This window comes from Petromyzon marinus, unplaced genomic scaffold (assembly GCF_048934315.1).
Source record: "Petromyzon marinus isolate PM22_M1 ecotype Great Lakes invasive population unplaced genomic scaffold, UKy_Petmar_22M1.pri1.0 PM_Scaffold_211, whole genome shotgun sequence".
Classification (NCBI taxonomy): Eukaryota; Metazoa; Chordata; class Hyperoartia; order Petromyzontiformes; family Petromyzontidae; genus Petromyzon; species Petromyzon marinus.
In genome coordinates, this window is record NW_027423182.1 from 5001 (window position 1) to 17236 (window position 12236).

Sequence of the window (12236 nt, forward strand, 5' to 3'; positions counted from 1 at the left end):
TGGTGGTGATGGTAGTGATGGTGGTGATGGTAGTGATGGTGGTGATGGTAGTGATGGTGGTGATGGTGGTGATGGTGGTGATGGTAGTTAGTGATGGTAGTGATGATAGTGATGGTAGTTAGTGATGGTAGTGATGCTAGTTAGTGATTGTAGTGATGGTGGTGATGGTAGTGATGGTGGTGATGGTAGTGATGGTAGTGATGGTAGTTAGTGATGGTAGTGATGGTAGTTAGTGATGGTGGTGATGGTGGTGATGGTGGTGATGGTAGTGATGGTAGTTAGTGATGGTGGTGATGGTGGTGATGGTAGTGATGGTAGTGATGGTAGTGATGGTGGTGATGGTAGTGATGGTAGTGATGGTAGTGATGGTAGTTAGTGATGATAGTGATGGTGGTGATGGTAGTGATGGTGGTGATGGTGGTGATGGTGGTGATGGTAGTTAGTGATGGTAGTGATGGTAGTGATGGTAGTTAGTGATGATAGTGATGGTGGTGATGATAGTGATGGTAGTGATGGTAGTTAGTGATGGTAGTGATGGTAGTTAGTGATGATAGTGATGGTGGTGAGTCACCTGGAGGCGTGGCCTATGAGCCCAGGAGGCGGGTCGCACTTCCGGTGTGGGCGGAGTCCCACGCAGGAAGAGGCGGAGCCAAGGCGGAGCCTTTCGTAGAGACCTGTGGCAAAAAACCACCCACACACAGCACGGATTATCATGTTAGTGAGTGTCTAAGTAAGTGTCTGGGTGTCTGAGTGAGTGTCTTAGTGAGTGTCTGAGTGAGTGAGTGTCTGAGTGAGTGTCTTAGTGAGTGTCTGAGTGAGTGTCTCAGTGAGTGTCTTAGTGAGTGAGTGAGTAGGTGAGTGACTAAGTGAGTGTCTGAGTGAGTGAGTGTCTGAGTGAGAGTGTCTGAGTGAGTGTCTTAATGAGTGTCTGAGTGAGTGAGTGTCTGAGTGAGTGAGTGAGTAGGTGAGTGTCTAAGTAAGTGTCTGAGTGAGTGAGTGAGTGTCTCAGTGAGTGTCATAGTGTCGGAGTGAGCGTATGTGTGAGTGTCTGTGTGAGTGTCTTAGTGAGTGTCTGAGTGAGTGTGTGAGTGAGTGTCTGATTGAGTGAGTATCTGAGTGAATGAGTGTCTGAGTGAGTGTCTGTGTGAGTGTCTGAGTGAATGTCTAAGTAAGTGTCTGAGTGTCTGAGTGAGTGTCTTAGTGAGTGTCTGAGTGAGTGAGTGTCTCAGTGAGTGTCTTAGTGAGTGAGTGAGTGTCTGAGTGAGTGTCTTAATGAGTGTCTGAGTGAGTGAGTGTCTTAGTGAGTGAGTGAGTAGGTGAGTGAGTAAGTGAGTGTCTGAGTGAGTGTCTGAGTGAGTGAGTGAGTGTCTCAGTGAGTGTCTTAGTGAGTGAGTGAGTAGGTGAGTGACTAAGTGAGTGTCTGAGTGAGTGAGTGTCTGAGTGAGTGAGTGTCTGAGTGAGTGTCTTAATGAGTGTCTGAGTGAGTGAGTGAGTGTCTCAGTGAGTGTCTTAGTGAGTGAGTGAGTAGGTGAGTGACTAAGTGAGTGTCTGAGTAAGTGTCTGAGTGAGTGAGTGTCTGAGTGAGTGTCTTAGTGAGTGTCTAAGTAAGTGTCTGAGTGTGTGAGTGAGTGTCTTAGTGAGTGTCTGAGTGAGTGAGTGAGTGTCTCAGTGAGTGTCTTAGTGAGTGAGTGAGTAGGTGAGTGACTAAGTGAGTGTCTGAGTGAGTGAGTGTCTGAGTGAGTGTCTTAATGAGTGTCTGAGTGAGTGAGTGAGTGTCTCAGTGAGTGTCTTAGTGAGTGAGTGAGTAGGTGAGTGACTAAGTGAGTGTCTGAGTGAGTGAGTGAGTGTCTCAGTGAGTGTCTTAGTGAGTGAGTGAGTAGGTGAGTGACTAAGTGAGTGTCTGAGTAAGTGTCTGAGTGAGTGTCTTAGTGAGTGTCTGAGTGAGTGAGTGTCTGAGTGAGTGTCTTAGTGAGTGTCTAAGTAAGTGTCTGAGTGTGTGAGTGAGTGTCTTAGTGAGTGTCTGAGTGAGTGAGTGAGTGTCTCAGTGAGTGTCTTAGTGAGTGAGTGAGTAGGTGAGTGACTAAGTGAGTGTCTGAGTGAGTGAGTGTCTGAGTGAGTGAGTGTCTGAGTGAGTGTCTTAGTGAGTGTCTGAGTGAGTGAGTGAGTGTCTCAGTGAGTGTCTTAGTGAGTGAGTGAGTAGGTGAGTGACTAAGTGAGTGTCTGAGTAAGTGTCTGAGTGAGTGTCTTAGTGAGTGTCTGAGTGAGTGAGTGTCTGAGTGAGTGTCTTAGTGAGTGTCTAAGTAAGTGTCTGAGTGTGTGAGTGAGTGTCTTAGTCAGTGTCTGAGTGAGTGAGTGTCTGAGTGAGTGAGTGAGTAGGTGAGTGTCTAAGTAAGTGTCTGAGTGAGTGAGTGTCTCAGTGAGTGTCTTAGTGTCTGAGTGAGTGTCTGTGTGAGTGTCTGTGTGAGTGTCTTAGTGAGTGTCTGAGTGAGTGTGTGAGTGAGTGTCTGAGTGAGTGAGTATCTGAGTGAATGAGTGTCTGAGTGAGTGTCTGTTTGAGTGTCTGAGTGAGTGAGTTTCTCAGTGAGTGCCTTAGTGAGTGAGTGAGTAGGTGAGTGACTAAGTGAGTGTCTGAGTAAGTGTCTGAGTGAGTGTCTGAGTGAGTGAGTGTCTGAGTGAGTGTCTGAGTGAGTGTCTTAGTGAGTATCTGAGTGAGTGAGTGTCTCAGTGAGTGTCTTAGTGAGTGAATGAGTAGGTGAGTGACTAAGTGAGTGTCTGAGTAAGTGTCTGAGTGAGTGTCTGAGTGAGTGAGTGTCTGAGTGAGTGAGTGTCTGAGTGAGTGTCTTAGTGAGTGTCTGAGTGAGTGAGTGTCTCAGTGAGTGTCTTAGTGAGTGAGCGAGTAGGTGAGTGACTAAGTGAGTGTCTGAGTAAGTGTCTGAGTGAGTGTCTTAGTGAGTGTCTGAGTGAGTGAGTGAGTGTCTGAGTGAGTGTCTTAGTGAGTGTCTAAGTAAGTGTCTGAGTGTGTGAGTGAGTGTCTTAGTGGGTGTCTGAGTGAGTGAGTGTCTGAGTGTCTGAGTGAGTGAGTGAGTAGGTGAGTGTCTAAGTAAGTGTCTGAGTGAGTGAGTGTCTCAGTGAGTGTCTTAGTGTCTGAGTGAGTGTCTGTGTGAGTGTCTGTGTGAGTGTCTTAGTGAGTGTCTGAGTGAGTGTGTGAGTGAGTGTCTGAGTGAGTGAGTATCTGAGTGAATGAGTGTCTGAGTGAGTGTCTGTGTGAGTGTCTGAGTGAGTGAGTGTCTCAGTGAGTGTCTTAGTGAGTGAGTGAGTAGGTGAGTGACTAAGTGAGTGTCTGAGTGAGTGAGTGTCTGAGTGAGTGAGTGAGTGTCTGAGTGAGTGTCTTAATGAGTGTCTGAGTGAGTGAGTGAGTGTCTCAGTGAGTGTCTTAGTGAGTGAGTGAGTAGGTGAGTGACTAAGTGAGTGTCTGAGTGAGTGAGTGAGTGTCTCAGTGAGTGTCTTAGTGAGTGAGTGAGTGAGTAGGTGAGTGACTAAGTGAGTGTCTGAGTAAGTGTCTGAGTGAGTGTCTTAGTGAGTGTCTGAGTGAGTGAGTGTCTGAGTGAGTGTCTTAGTGAGTGTCTAAGTAAGTGTCTGAGTGTGTGAGTGAGTGTCTTAGTGAGTGTCTGAGTGAGTGAGTGAGTGTCTCAGTGAGTGTCTTAGTGAGTGAGTGAGTAGGTGAGTGACTAAGTGAGTGTCTGAGTGAGTGAGTGCTTGAGTGAGTGAGTGTCTGAGTGAGTGTCTTAGTGAGTGTCTGAGTGAGTGAGTGAGTGTCTCAGTGAGTGTCTTAGTGAGTGAGTGAGTAGGTGAGTGACTAAGTGAGTGTCTGAGTAAGTGTCTGAGTGAGTGTCTTAGTGAGTGTCTGAGTGAGTGAGTGTCTGAGTGAGTGTCTTAGTGAGTGTCTAAGTAAGTGTCTGAGTGTGTGAGTGAGTGTCTTAGTCAGTGTCTGAGTGAGTGAGTGTCTGAGTGAGTGAGTGAGTAGGTGAGTGTCTAAGTAAGTGTCTGAGTGAGTGAGTGTCTCAGTGAGTGTCTTAGTGTCTGAGTGAGTGTCTGTGTGAGTGTCTGTGTGAGTGTCTTAGTGAGTGTCTGAGTGAGTGTGTGAGTGAGTGTCTGAGTGAGTGAGTATCTGAGTGAATGAGTGTCTGAGTGAGTGTCTGTGTGAGTGTCTGAGTGAGTGAGTTTCTCAGTGAGTGCCTTAGTGAGTGAGTGAGTAGGTGAGTGACTAAGTGAGTGTCTGACTAAGTGTCTGAGTGAGTGTCTGAGTGAGTGAGTGTCTGAGTGAGTGTCTGAGTGAGTGTCTTAGTGAGTATCTGAGTGAGTGAGTGTCTCAGTGAGTGTCTTAGTGAGTGAATGAGTAGATGAGTGACTAAGTGAGTGTCTGAGTAAGTGTCTGAGTGAGTGTCTGAGTCAGTGAGTGTCTAAGTGAGTGAGTGTCTGAGTGAGTGTCTTAGTGAGTGTCTGAGTGAGTGAGTGTCTCAGTGAGTGTCTTAGTGAGTGAGTGAGTAGGTGAGTGACTAAGTGAGTGTCTGAGTAAGTGTCTGAGTGAGTGTCTTAGTGAGTGTCTGAGTGAGTGAGTGTCTGAGTGAGTGTCTTAGTGAGTGTCTAAGTAAGTGTCTGAGTGTGTGAGTGAGTGTCTTAGTGGGTGTCTGAGTGAGTGAGTGTCTGAGTGTCTGAGTGAGTGAGTGAGTAGGTGAGTGTCTAAGTAAGTGTCTGAGTGAGTGAGTGTCTCAGTGAGTGTCTTAGTGTCTGAGTGAGTGTCTGTGTGAGTGTCTGTGTGGGTGTCTTAGTGAGTGTCTGAGTGAGTGTGTGAGTGAGTGTCTGAGTGAGTGAGTATCTGAGTGAATGAGTGTCTGAGTGAGTGTCTGTGTGAGTGTCTGAGTGAGTGTCTAAGTAAGTGTCTGAGTGTCTGAGTGAGTGTCTTAGTGAGTGTCTGAGTGAGTGAGTGTCTCAGTGAGTGTCTTAGTGAGTGAGTGAGTAGGTGAGTGACTAAGTGAGTGTCTGAGTGAGTGAGTGTCTGAGTGAGTGAGTGTCTGAGTGAGTGAGTGTCTCAGTGAGTGAGTGTCTGAGTGAGTGTATTAATGAGTGTCTGAGTGAGTGAGTGTCTCAGTGAGTGCCTTAGTGAGTGAGTGAGTAGGTGAGTGACTAAGTGAGTGTCTGAGTGAGTGTCTGAGTGAGTGAGTGTCTGAGTGAGTGAGTGTCTGAGTGTCTTAGTGAGTGACTGAGTGAGTAGTGTCTCAGTGAGTGTCTTAGTGAGTGAGTGAGTAGGTGAGTGACTAAGTGAGTGTCTGAGTGAGTGAGTGTCTGAGTGAGTGAGTGTCTGAGTGAGTGTCTTAGTGAGTGTCTGAGTGTCTCAGTGAGTGTCTTAGTGAGTGAGTGAGTAGGTGAGTGACTAAGTGAGTGTCTTAGTGAGTGTCTGAGTGAGTGAGTGAGTGTCTGAGTGAGTGTCTTAGTGAGTGTCTAAGTAAGTGTCTGAGTGTGTGAGTGAGTGTCTTAGTGAGTGTCTGAGTGAGTGTCTGAGTGAGTGTCTAAGTAAGTGTCTAAGTAAGTGTCTGAGTGAGTGTCTTAATGAGTGTCTGAGTGAGTGAGTGTCTGAGTGAGTGAGTGTCTGAGTGAGTGAGTGTCTGAGTGAGTGTCTTAGTGAGTGTCTGAGTGAGTGAGTGTCTCAGTGAGTGTCTGAGTAAGTGAGTGTCTGAGTGAGTGTCTTAGTGAGTGTCTGAGTGAGTGAGTGTCTGAGTGAGTGAGTGTCTGAGTGAGTGTCTTAATGAGTGTCTGAGTGAGTGAGTGTCTCAGTGAGTGTCTTAGTGAGTGAGTGAGCAGGTGAGTGACTAAGTGAGTGTCTAAGTAAGTGTCTGAATGTCTGAGTGAGTGTCTTAATGAGTGTCTGAGTGAGTGAGTGTCTCAGTGAGTGTCTTAGTGAGTGAGTGAGTGAGTAGGTGAGTGACTAAGTGAGTGTCTGAGTGAGTGTCTGACTGAGTGAGTGTCTGAGTGAGTGAGTGTCTGAGTGAGTGTCTTAGTGAGTGTCTGAGTGAGTGAGTGAGTGTCTGAGTGTCTGAGTAAGTGAGTGTCTGAGTCAGTGAGTGTCTTAGTGAGTGTCTGAGTGAGTGAGTGTCTCAGTGAGTGCCTTAGTGAGTGAGTGAGTAGGTGAGTGACTAAGTGAGTGTCTGAGTAAGTGTCTGAGTGAGTGTCTTAGTGAGTGTCTAAGTGAGTGTCTGAGTGAGTGTCTTAGTGAGTGTCTAAGTGAGTGTCTGAGTGTGTGAGTGAGTGTCTTAGTGAGTGTCTAAGTAAGTGTCTGAGTGTGTGAGTGATTGTCTTAGTGAGTGTCTGAGTGAGTGAGTGCCTGAGTGTCTGAGTGAGTGAGTGAGTAGGTGAGTGTCTAAGTAAGTGTCTGAGTGAGTGAGTGTCTCAGTGAGTGTCTTAGTGTCTGAGTGAGTGTCTGTGTGAGTGTCTGTGTGAGTGTCTTAGTGAGTGTCTGAGTGAGTGTGTGAGTGAGTGTCTGAGTGAGTGAGCATCTGAGTGAATGAGTGTCTGAGTGAGTGTCTGTGTGAGTGTCTGAGTGAGTGTCTAAGTAAGTGTCTGAGTGTCTGAGTGAGTGTCTTAGTGAGTGTCTGAGTGAGTGAGTGTCTCAGTGAGTGTCTTAGTGAGTGAGTGAGTAAGTGAGTGACTAAGTGAGTGTCTGAGTGAGCGAGTGTCTGAGTGAGTGTCTAAGTAAGTGTCTGAGTGTCTGAGTGAGTGTCTGAGTGAGTGTCTGAGTGAGTGAGTGTCTCAGTGAGTACCTTAGTGAGTGAGTGAGTGAGTAGTGTCTCAGTGAGTGTCTTAGTGAGTGAGTGAGTAGGTGAGTGACTAAGTGAGTGTCTGAGTGAGTGAGTGTCTGAGTGAATGAGTGTCTGAGTGAGTGTCTTAGTGAGTGTCTGAGTGTCTCAGTGAGTGTCTTAGTGAGTGAGTAGGTGAGTGACTAAGTGAGTGTCTGAGTAAGTGTCTGAGTGAGTGTCTTAGTGAGTGTCTGAGTGAGTGAGTGAGTGTCTGAGTGAGTGTCTTAGTGAGTGTCTAAGTAAGTGTCTGAGTGTGTGAGTGAGTGTCTTAGTGAGTGTCTGAGTGAGTGGGTGTCTGAGTGAGTGTCTTAGTGAGTGTCTAAGTAAGTGTCTGAGTGTCTCAGTGAGTGTCTGAGTGAGTGAGTGTCTCAGTGACTGTCTTAGTGAGTGAGTGAGCAGGTGAGTGACTAAGTGAGTGTCTAAGTAAGTGTCTGAGTGTCTGAGTGAGTGTCTTAGTGAGTGTCTGAGTGAGTGAGTGTCTCAGTGAGTGTCTTAGTAAGTGAGTGAGTAGGTGAGTGACTAAGTGAGTGTCTAAGTAAGTGTCTGAGTGTGTGTCTTACTGAGTGAGTGAGTGTCTCAGTGAGTGTCTTAGTGTCTGAGTGAGTGTCTGTGTGAGTGTCTGTGTGAGTGTCTTAGTGAGTGTCTGAGTGAGTGTGTGAGTGAGTGTCTGAGTGAGTGAGTGTCTGAGTGAATCAGTGTCTGAGTGAGTGTCTGAGTGAGTGAGTGTCTCAGTGAGTGAGTGAGTGTCTCAGTGAGTGTCTGAGTGAGTGAGTGTCTCAGTGAGTGTCTTAGTGTCTGAGTGAGTGTCTTAGTGAGTGAGTGTCTGTGTGAGTGTCTGAGTGAGTGAGTGAGTGTCTGAGTGAGTGAGTGTCTGAGTGAGTGTCTGAGTGAGTGTCTGAGTAAGTGAGTGAGTGTCTGTGAGAGTGTCTGAGTGAGTGTCTGAGTGAGTGTCTGATTGAGTGAGTGTCTCAGTGAGTGTCAAAGTGAGTGTCTGAGTGATTGAGAGTGAGTGTCTGAGTGAGTGAATGTCTCAGTAAGTGTCTTAGTGAGTGTCTGAGTGAGTGTCTGAGTGAGTGAGTGTCTGAGTGAGTGTCTGAGTGAGTGAGTGTCTGAGTGAGTGAGTGTCTGAGTGAGTGTCTGAGTGAGTGAGTGTCTGAGTGAGTGAGTGAGTGTCTGAGTGTCTGAGTGAGTGTCTGAGTCAGTGAGTGTCTGAGTGAGTGTCTGAGTGAGTGAGTGTCTAAGTGAGTGAGTGTCTGAGTGAGTGTCTTAGTGAGTGTCTGAGTGAGTGAATGAGTGTCTGAGTGAGTGTCTGAGTGAGTGTCTGAGTGAGTGAGTGTCTGAGTGAGTGTCTGAGTGTATGAGTGAGTGAGTGTCTGAGTGAATGAGTGTCTGAGTGAGTGTCTGAGTGAGTGAGTGTCTGAGTGAGTGTCTTAGTGAGTGTCTGAGTGAGTGAATGAGTGTCTGAGTGAGTGAGTGTCTGAGTGAGTGTCTGAGTGAGTGTCTGAGTGAGTGAGTGTCTGAGTGAGTGTCTGAGTGAGTGTCTGAGTGAGTGAGTGTCTGAGTGAGTGTCTAAGTGAGTGAGTGTCTGAGTGAGTGAGTGTCTAAGTGAGTGTCTAAGTGAGTGAGTGTCTGAGTGAGTGTCTGAGTGAGTGTCTAAGTGAGTGAGTGTCTGAATGAGTGAGTGTCTGAGTGTCTGAGTGAGTGAGTGTCTAAGTGAGTGAGTGAGTGTCTGAGTGAGTGTCTGAGTGAGTGAGTATCTGAATGTCTGAGTGAGTGAGTGAGTGTCTGAGTGAGTGAGTGTCTAAGTGAGTGTCTAAGTGAGTGAGTGTCTGAGTGAGTGAGTGTCTAAGTGAGTGAGTGAGTGTCTGAGTGAGTGTCTGAGTGAGTGAGTGTCTCAGTGTCTGAGTGAGTGAGTGTCTAAGTGAGTGAGTGTCTGAGTGAGTGAGTGAGTGTCTAAGTGAGTGAGTGTCTGAGTGAGTGAGTGTCTAAGTGAGTGTCTAAGTGAGTGAGTGTCTGAGTGAGTGAGTGTCTAAGTGAGTGAGTGAGTGTCTGAGTGAGTGTCTGAGTGAGTGAGTGTCTCAGTGTCTAAGTGAGTGAGTGTCTAAGTGAGTGAGTGTCTAAGTGAGTGAGTGTCTAAGTGAGTGTCTGAGTGAGTGAGTGTCTAAGTGAGTGTCTAAGTGAGTGAGTGTCTAAGTGAGTGTCTGTCTAAGTGAGTGTCTGAGTGAGTGAGTGTCTTAAGTGAGTGTCTGAGTGAGTGAGTGTCTGAGTGAGTGTCTGTCTAAGTGAGTGTCTGAGTGAGTGTCTGAGTGAGTGAGTGTCTGAGTGAGTGAGTGTCTGAGTGAGTGAGTGTCTAAGTGACTGAGTGTCTAAGTGAGTGAGTGTCTGAGTGAGTGAGTGTCTAAGTGAGTGAGTGTCTGAGTGAGTGAGTGTCTGAGTGAGTGAGTGTCTGAGTGTCTGAGTGAGTGAGTGTCTGAGTGAGTGAGTGTCTCAGTGAGTGTCTGAGTGAGTGGGTGTCTAAGTGAGTGAGTGTCTAAGTGAGTGAGTGAGTGTCTCAGTGAGTGTCTAAGTGAGTGAGTGTCTGAATGAGTGAGTGTCTGAGTGTCCAAGTGAGTGATTGTCTGAGTGAGTGAGTGTCTGAGTGAGTGTCTGAGTGAGTGTCTGAGTGAGTGTCTATGTGAGTGTCTGAGTGAGTGTCTGTCTAAGTGAGTGTCTGAGTGAGTGTCTAAGTGAGTGAGTGTCTGAGTGAGTGTCTGAGTGAGTGTCTGAGTGAGTGTCTGTCTGAGTGAGTGAGTGTCTGAGTGAGTGTCTGAGTGAGTGTCTGAGTGAGCGTCTGAGTGAGTGAGTGTCTGAGTGAGTGTCTGTCTAAGTGAGTGTCTGAGTGAGTGTCTGAGTGAGTGAGTGTCTGAATGAGTGAGTGTCTGAGTGTCTGAGTGAGTGAGTGTCTAAGTGAGTGAGTGTCTGAGTGAGTGAGTGTCTAAGTGAGTGAGTGTATGAGTGAGTGAGTGTCTGAGTGAGTGAGTGTCTGAGTGAGTGTCTGAGTGAGTGAGTGTCTGAGTGAGTGTCTTAGTGAGTGTCTGAGTGAGTGAATGAGTGTCTGAGTGAGTGAGTGTCTGAGTGAGTGTCTGAGTGAGTGAGTGTCTGAGTGAGTCTCTGAGTGAGTGTCTGAGTGAGTGAGTGTATCAGTGAGTGTCTTAGTGAGTATCTGAGTGAGTGAATGTCTGAGTGAGTGAGTGTCTGAGTGAGTGTCTGTCTAAGTGAGTGTCTGAGTGTCTGTCTAAGTGAGTGTCTGAGTGAGTGTCTGAGTGAGTGAGTGTCTGAGTGAGTGAGTGTCTGAGTGAGTGAGTGTCTAAGTGACTGAGTGTCTAAGTGAGTGAGTGTCTGAGTGAGTGAGTGTCTAAGTGAGTGAGTGTCTGAGTGAGTGAGTGTCTGAGTGAGTGAGTGTCTGAGTGTCTGAGTGAGTGAGTGTCTGAGTGAGTGAGTGTCTCAGTGAGTGTCTGAGTGAGTGGGTGTCTAAGTGAGTGAGTGTCTAAGTGAGTGAGTGAGTGTCTCAGTGAGTGTCTAAGTGAGTGAGTGTCTGAATGAGTGAGTGTCTGAGTGTCCAAGTGAGTGATTGTCTGAGTGAGTGAGTGTCTGAGTGAGTGTCTGAGTGAGTGTCTGAGTGAGTGTCTATGTGAGTGTCTGAGTGAGTGTCTGTCTAAGTGAGTGTCTGAGTGAGTGTCTAAGTGAGTGAGTGTCTGAGTGAGTGTCTGAGTGAGTGTCTGAGTGAGTGTCTGTCTGAGTGAGTGAGTGTCTGAGTGAGTGTCTGAGTGAGTGTCTGAGTGAGCGTCTGAGTGAGTGAGTGTCTGAGTGAGTGTCTGTCTAAGTGAGTGTCTGAGTGAGTGTCTGAGTGAGTGAGTGTCTGAATGAGTGAGTGTCTGAGTGTCTGAGTGAGTGAGTGTCTAAGTGAGTGAGTGTCTGAGTGAGTGAGTGTCTAAGTGAGTGAGTGTATGAGTGAGTGAGTGTCTGAGTGAGTGAGTGTCTGAGTGAGTGTCTGAGTGAGTGAGTGTCTGAGTGAGTGTCTTAGTGAGTGTCTGAGTGAGTGAATGAGTGTCTGAGTGAGTGAGTGTCTGAGTGAGTGTCTGAGTGAGTGAGTGTCTGAGTGAGTCTCTGAGTGAGTGTCTGAGTGAGTGAGTGTATCAGTGAGTGTCTTAGTGAGTATCTGAGTGAGTGAATGTCTGAGTGAGTGTCTGAGTGAGTGTCTGAGTGAGTGAGTGTCTGAGTGAGTGTTTGAGTGTCTGAGTGAGTGTCTGAGTGAGTGAGTGAGTGAATGAGTGTCTAAGTGAGTGAGTGTCTGAGTGAGTGAGTGTCTGAGTGAGTGTCTGAGTGAGTGAGTGTCTGAGTGAGTGTCTTAGTGAGTGAGTGTCTGATTGAGTGAGTGAGTGTCTCAGTGAGTGTCTCAGTGAGTGTCTGAGTGAGTGAGTTTCTGAGTGAGTGAGTGAGTGTCTGAGTGTCTGAGTGAGTGAGTGTCTCAGTGAGTGAGTGAGTGTCTGAGTGAGTGTCTGTCTAAGTGAGTGTCTGAGTGAGTGTCTGAGTGAGTGAGTGTCTGAATGAGTGAGTGTCTGAGTGTCTGAGTGAGTGAGTGTCTAAGTGAGTGAGTGTCTGAGTGAGTGAGTGTCTAAGTGAGTGAGTGTATGAGTGAGTGAGTGTCTGAGTGAGTGAGTGTCTGAGTGAGTGTCTGAGTGAGTGAGTGTCTGAGTGAGTGTCTTAGTGAGTGTCTGAGTGAGTGAATGAGTGTCTGAGTGAGTGAGTGTCTGAGTGAGTGTCTGAGTGAGTGAGTGTCTGAGTGAGTCTCTGAGTGAGTGTCTGAGTGAGTGAGTGTATCAGTGAGTGTCTTAGTGAGTATCTGAGTGAGTGAATGTCTGAGTGAGTGTCTGAGTGAGTGTCTGAGTGAGTGAGTGTCTGAGTGAGTGTTTGAGTGTCTGAGTGAGTGTCTGAGTGAGTGAGTGAGTGAATGAGTGTCTAAGTGAGTGAGTGTCTGAGTGAGTGAGTGTCTGAGTGAGTGTCTGAGTGAGTGAGTGTCTGAGTGAGTGTCTTAGTGAGTGAGTGTCTGATTGAGTGAGTGAGTGTCTCAGTGAGTGTCTCAGTGAGTGTCTGAGTGAGTGAGTTTCTGAGTGAGTGAGTGAGTGTCTGAGTGTCTGAGTGAGTGAGTGTCTCAGTGAGTGAGTGAGTGAGTGTCTGAGTGAGTGTCTGAGTGATTGAGTATCTGAGTGTCTAAGTGAGTGAGTGTCTGAGTGAGTGAGTGTCTAAGTGAGTGTCTAAGTGAGTGAGTGTCTGAGTGAGTGAGTGTCTAAGTGAGTGAGTGAGTGTCTGAGTGAGTGTCTGAGTGAGTGTCTCAGTGTCTGAGTG

At 47.1% G+C, this 12236-nt stretch overlaps 1 protein-coding gene across 1 annotated transcript in view; it reads right to left on the bottom strand.

Annotated features, from left to right (window-relative positions):
- Positions 1-507: 507 nt before the first annotated feature.
- Positions 508-12236, bottom strand: part of LOC116958768 (ETS domain-containing transcription factor ERF-like) — a 146994-nt gene continuing 135265 nt past the window's right edge. Inside the window, exon 6 of the mRNA XM_076063855.1 lies at positions 508-674. Coding sequence (XP_075919970.1) covers positions 568-674 — 107 coding nt within the window. The 3' untranslated portion in view covers positions 508-567. The remainder of the gene's footprint in view (positions 675-12236) is intronic.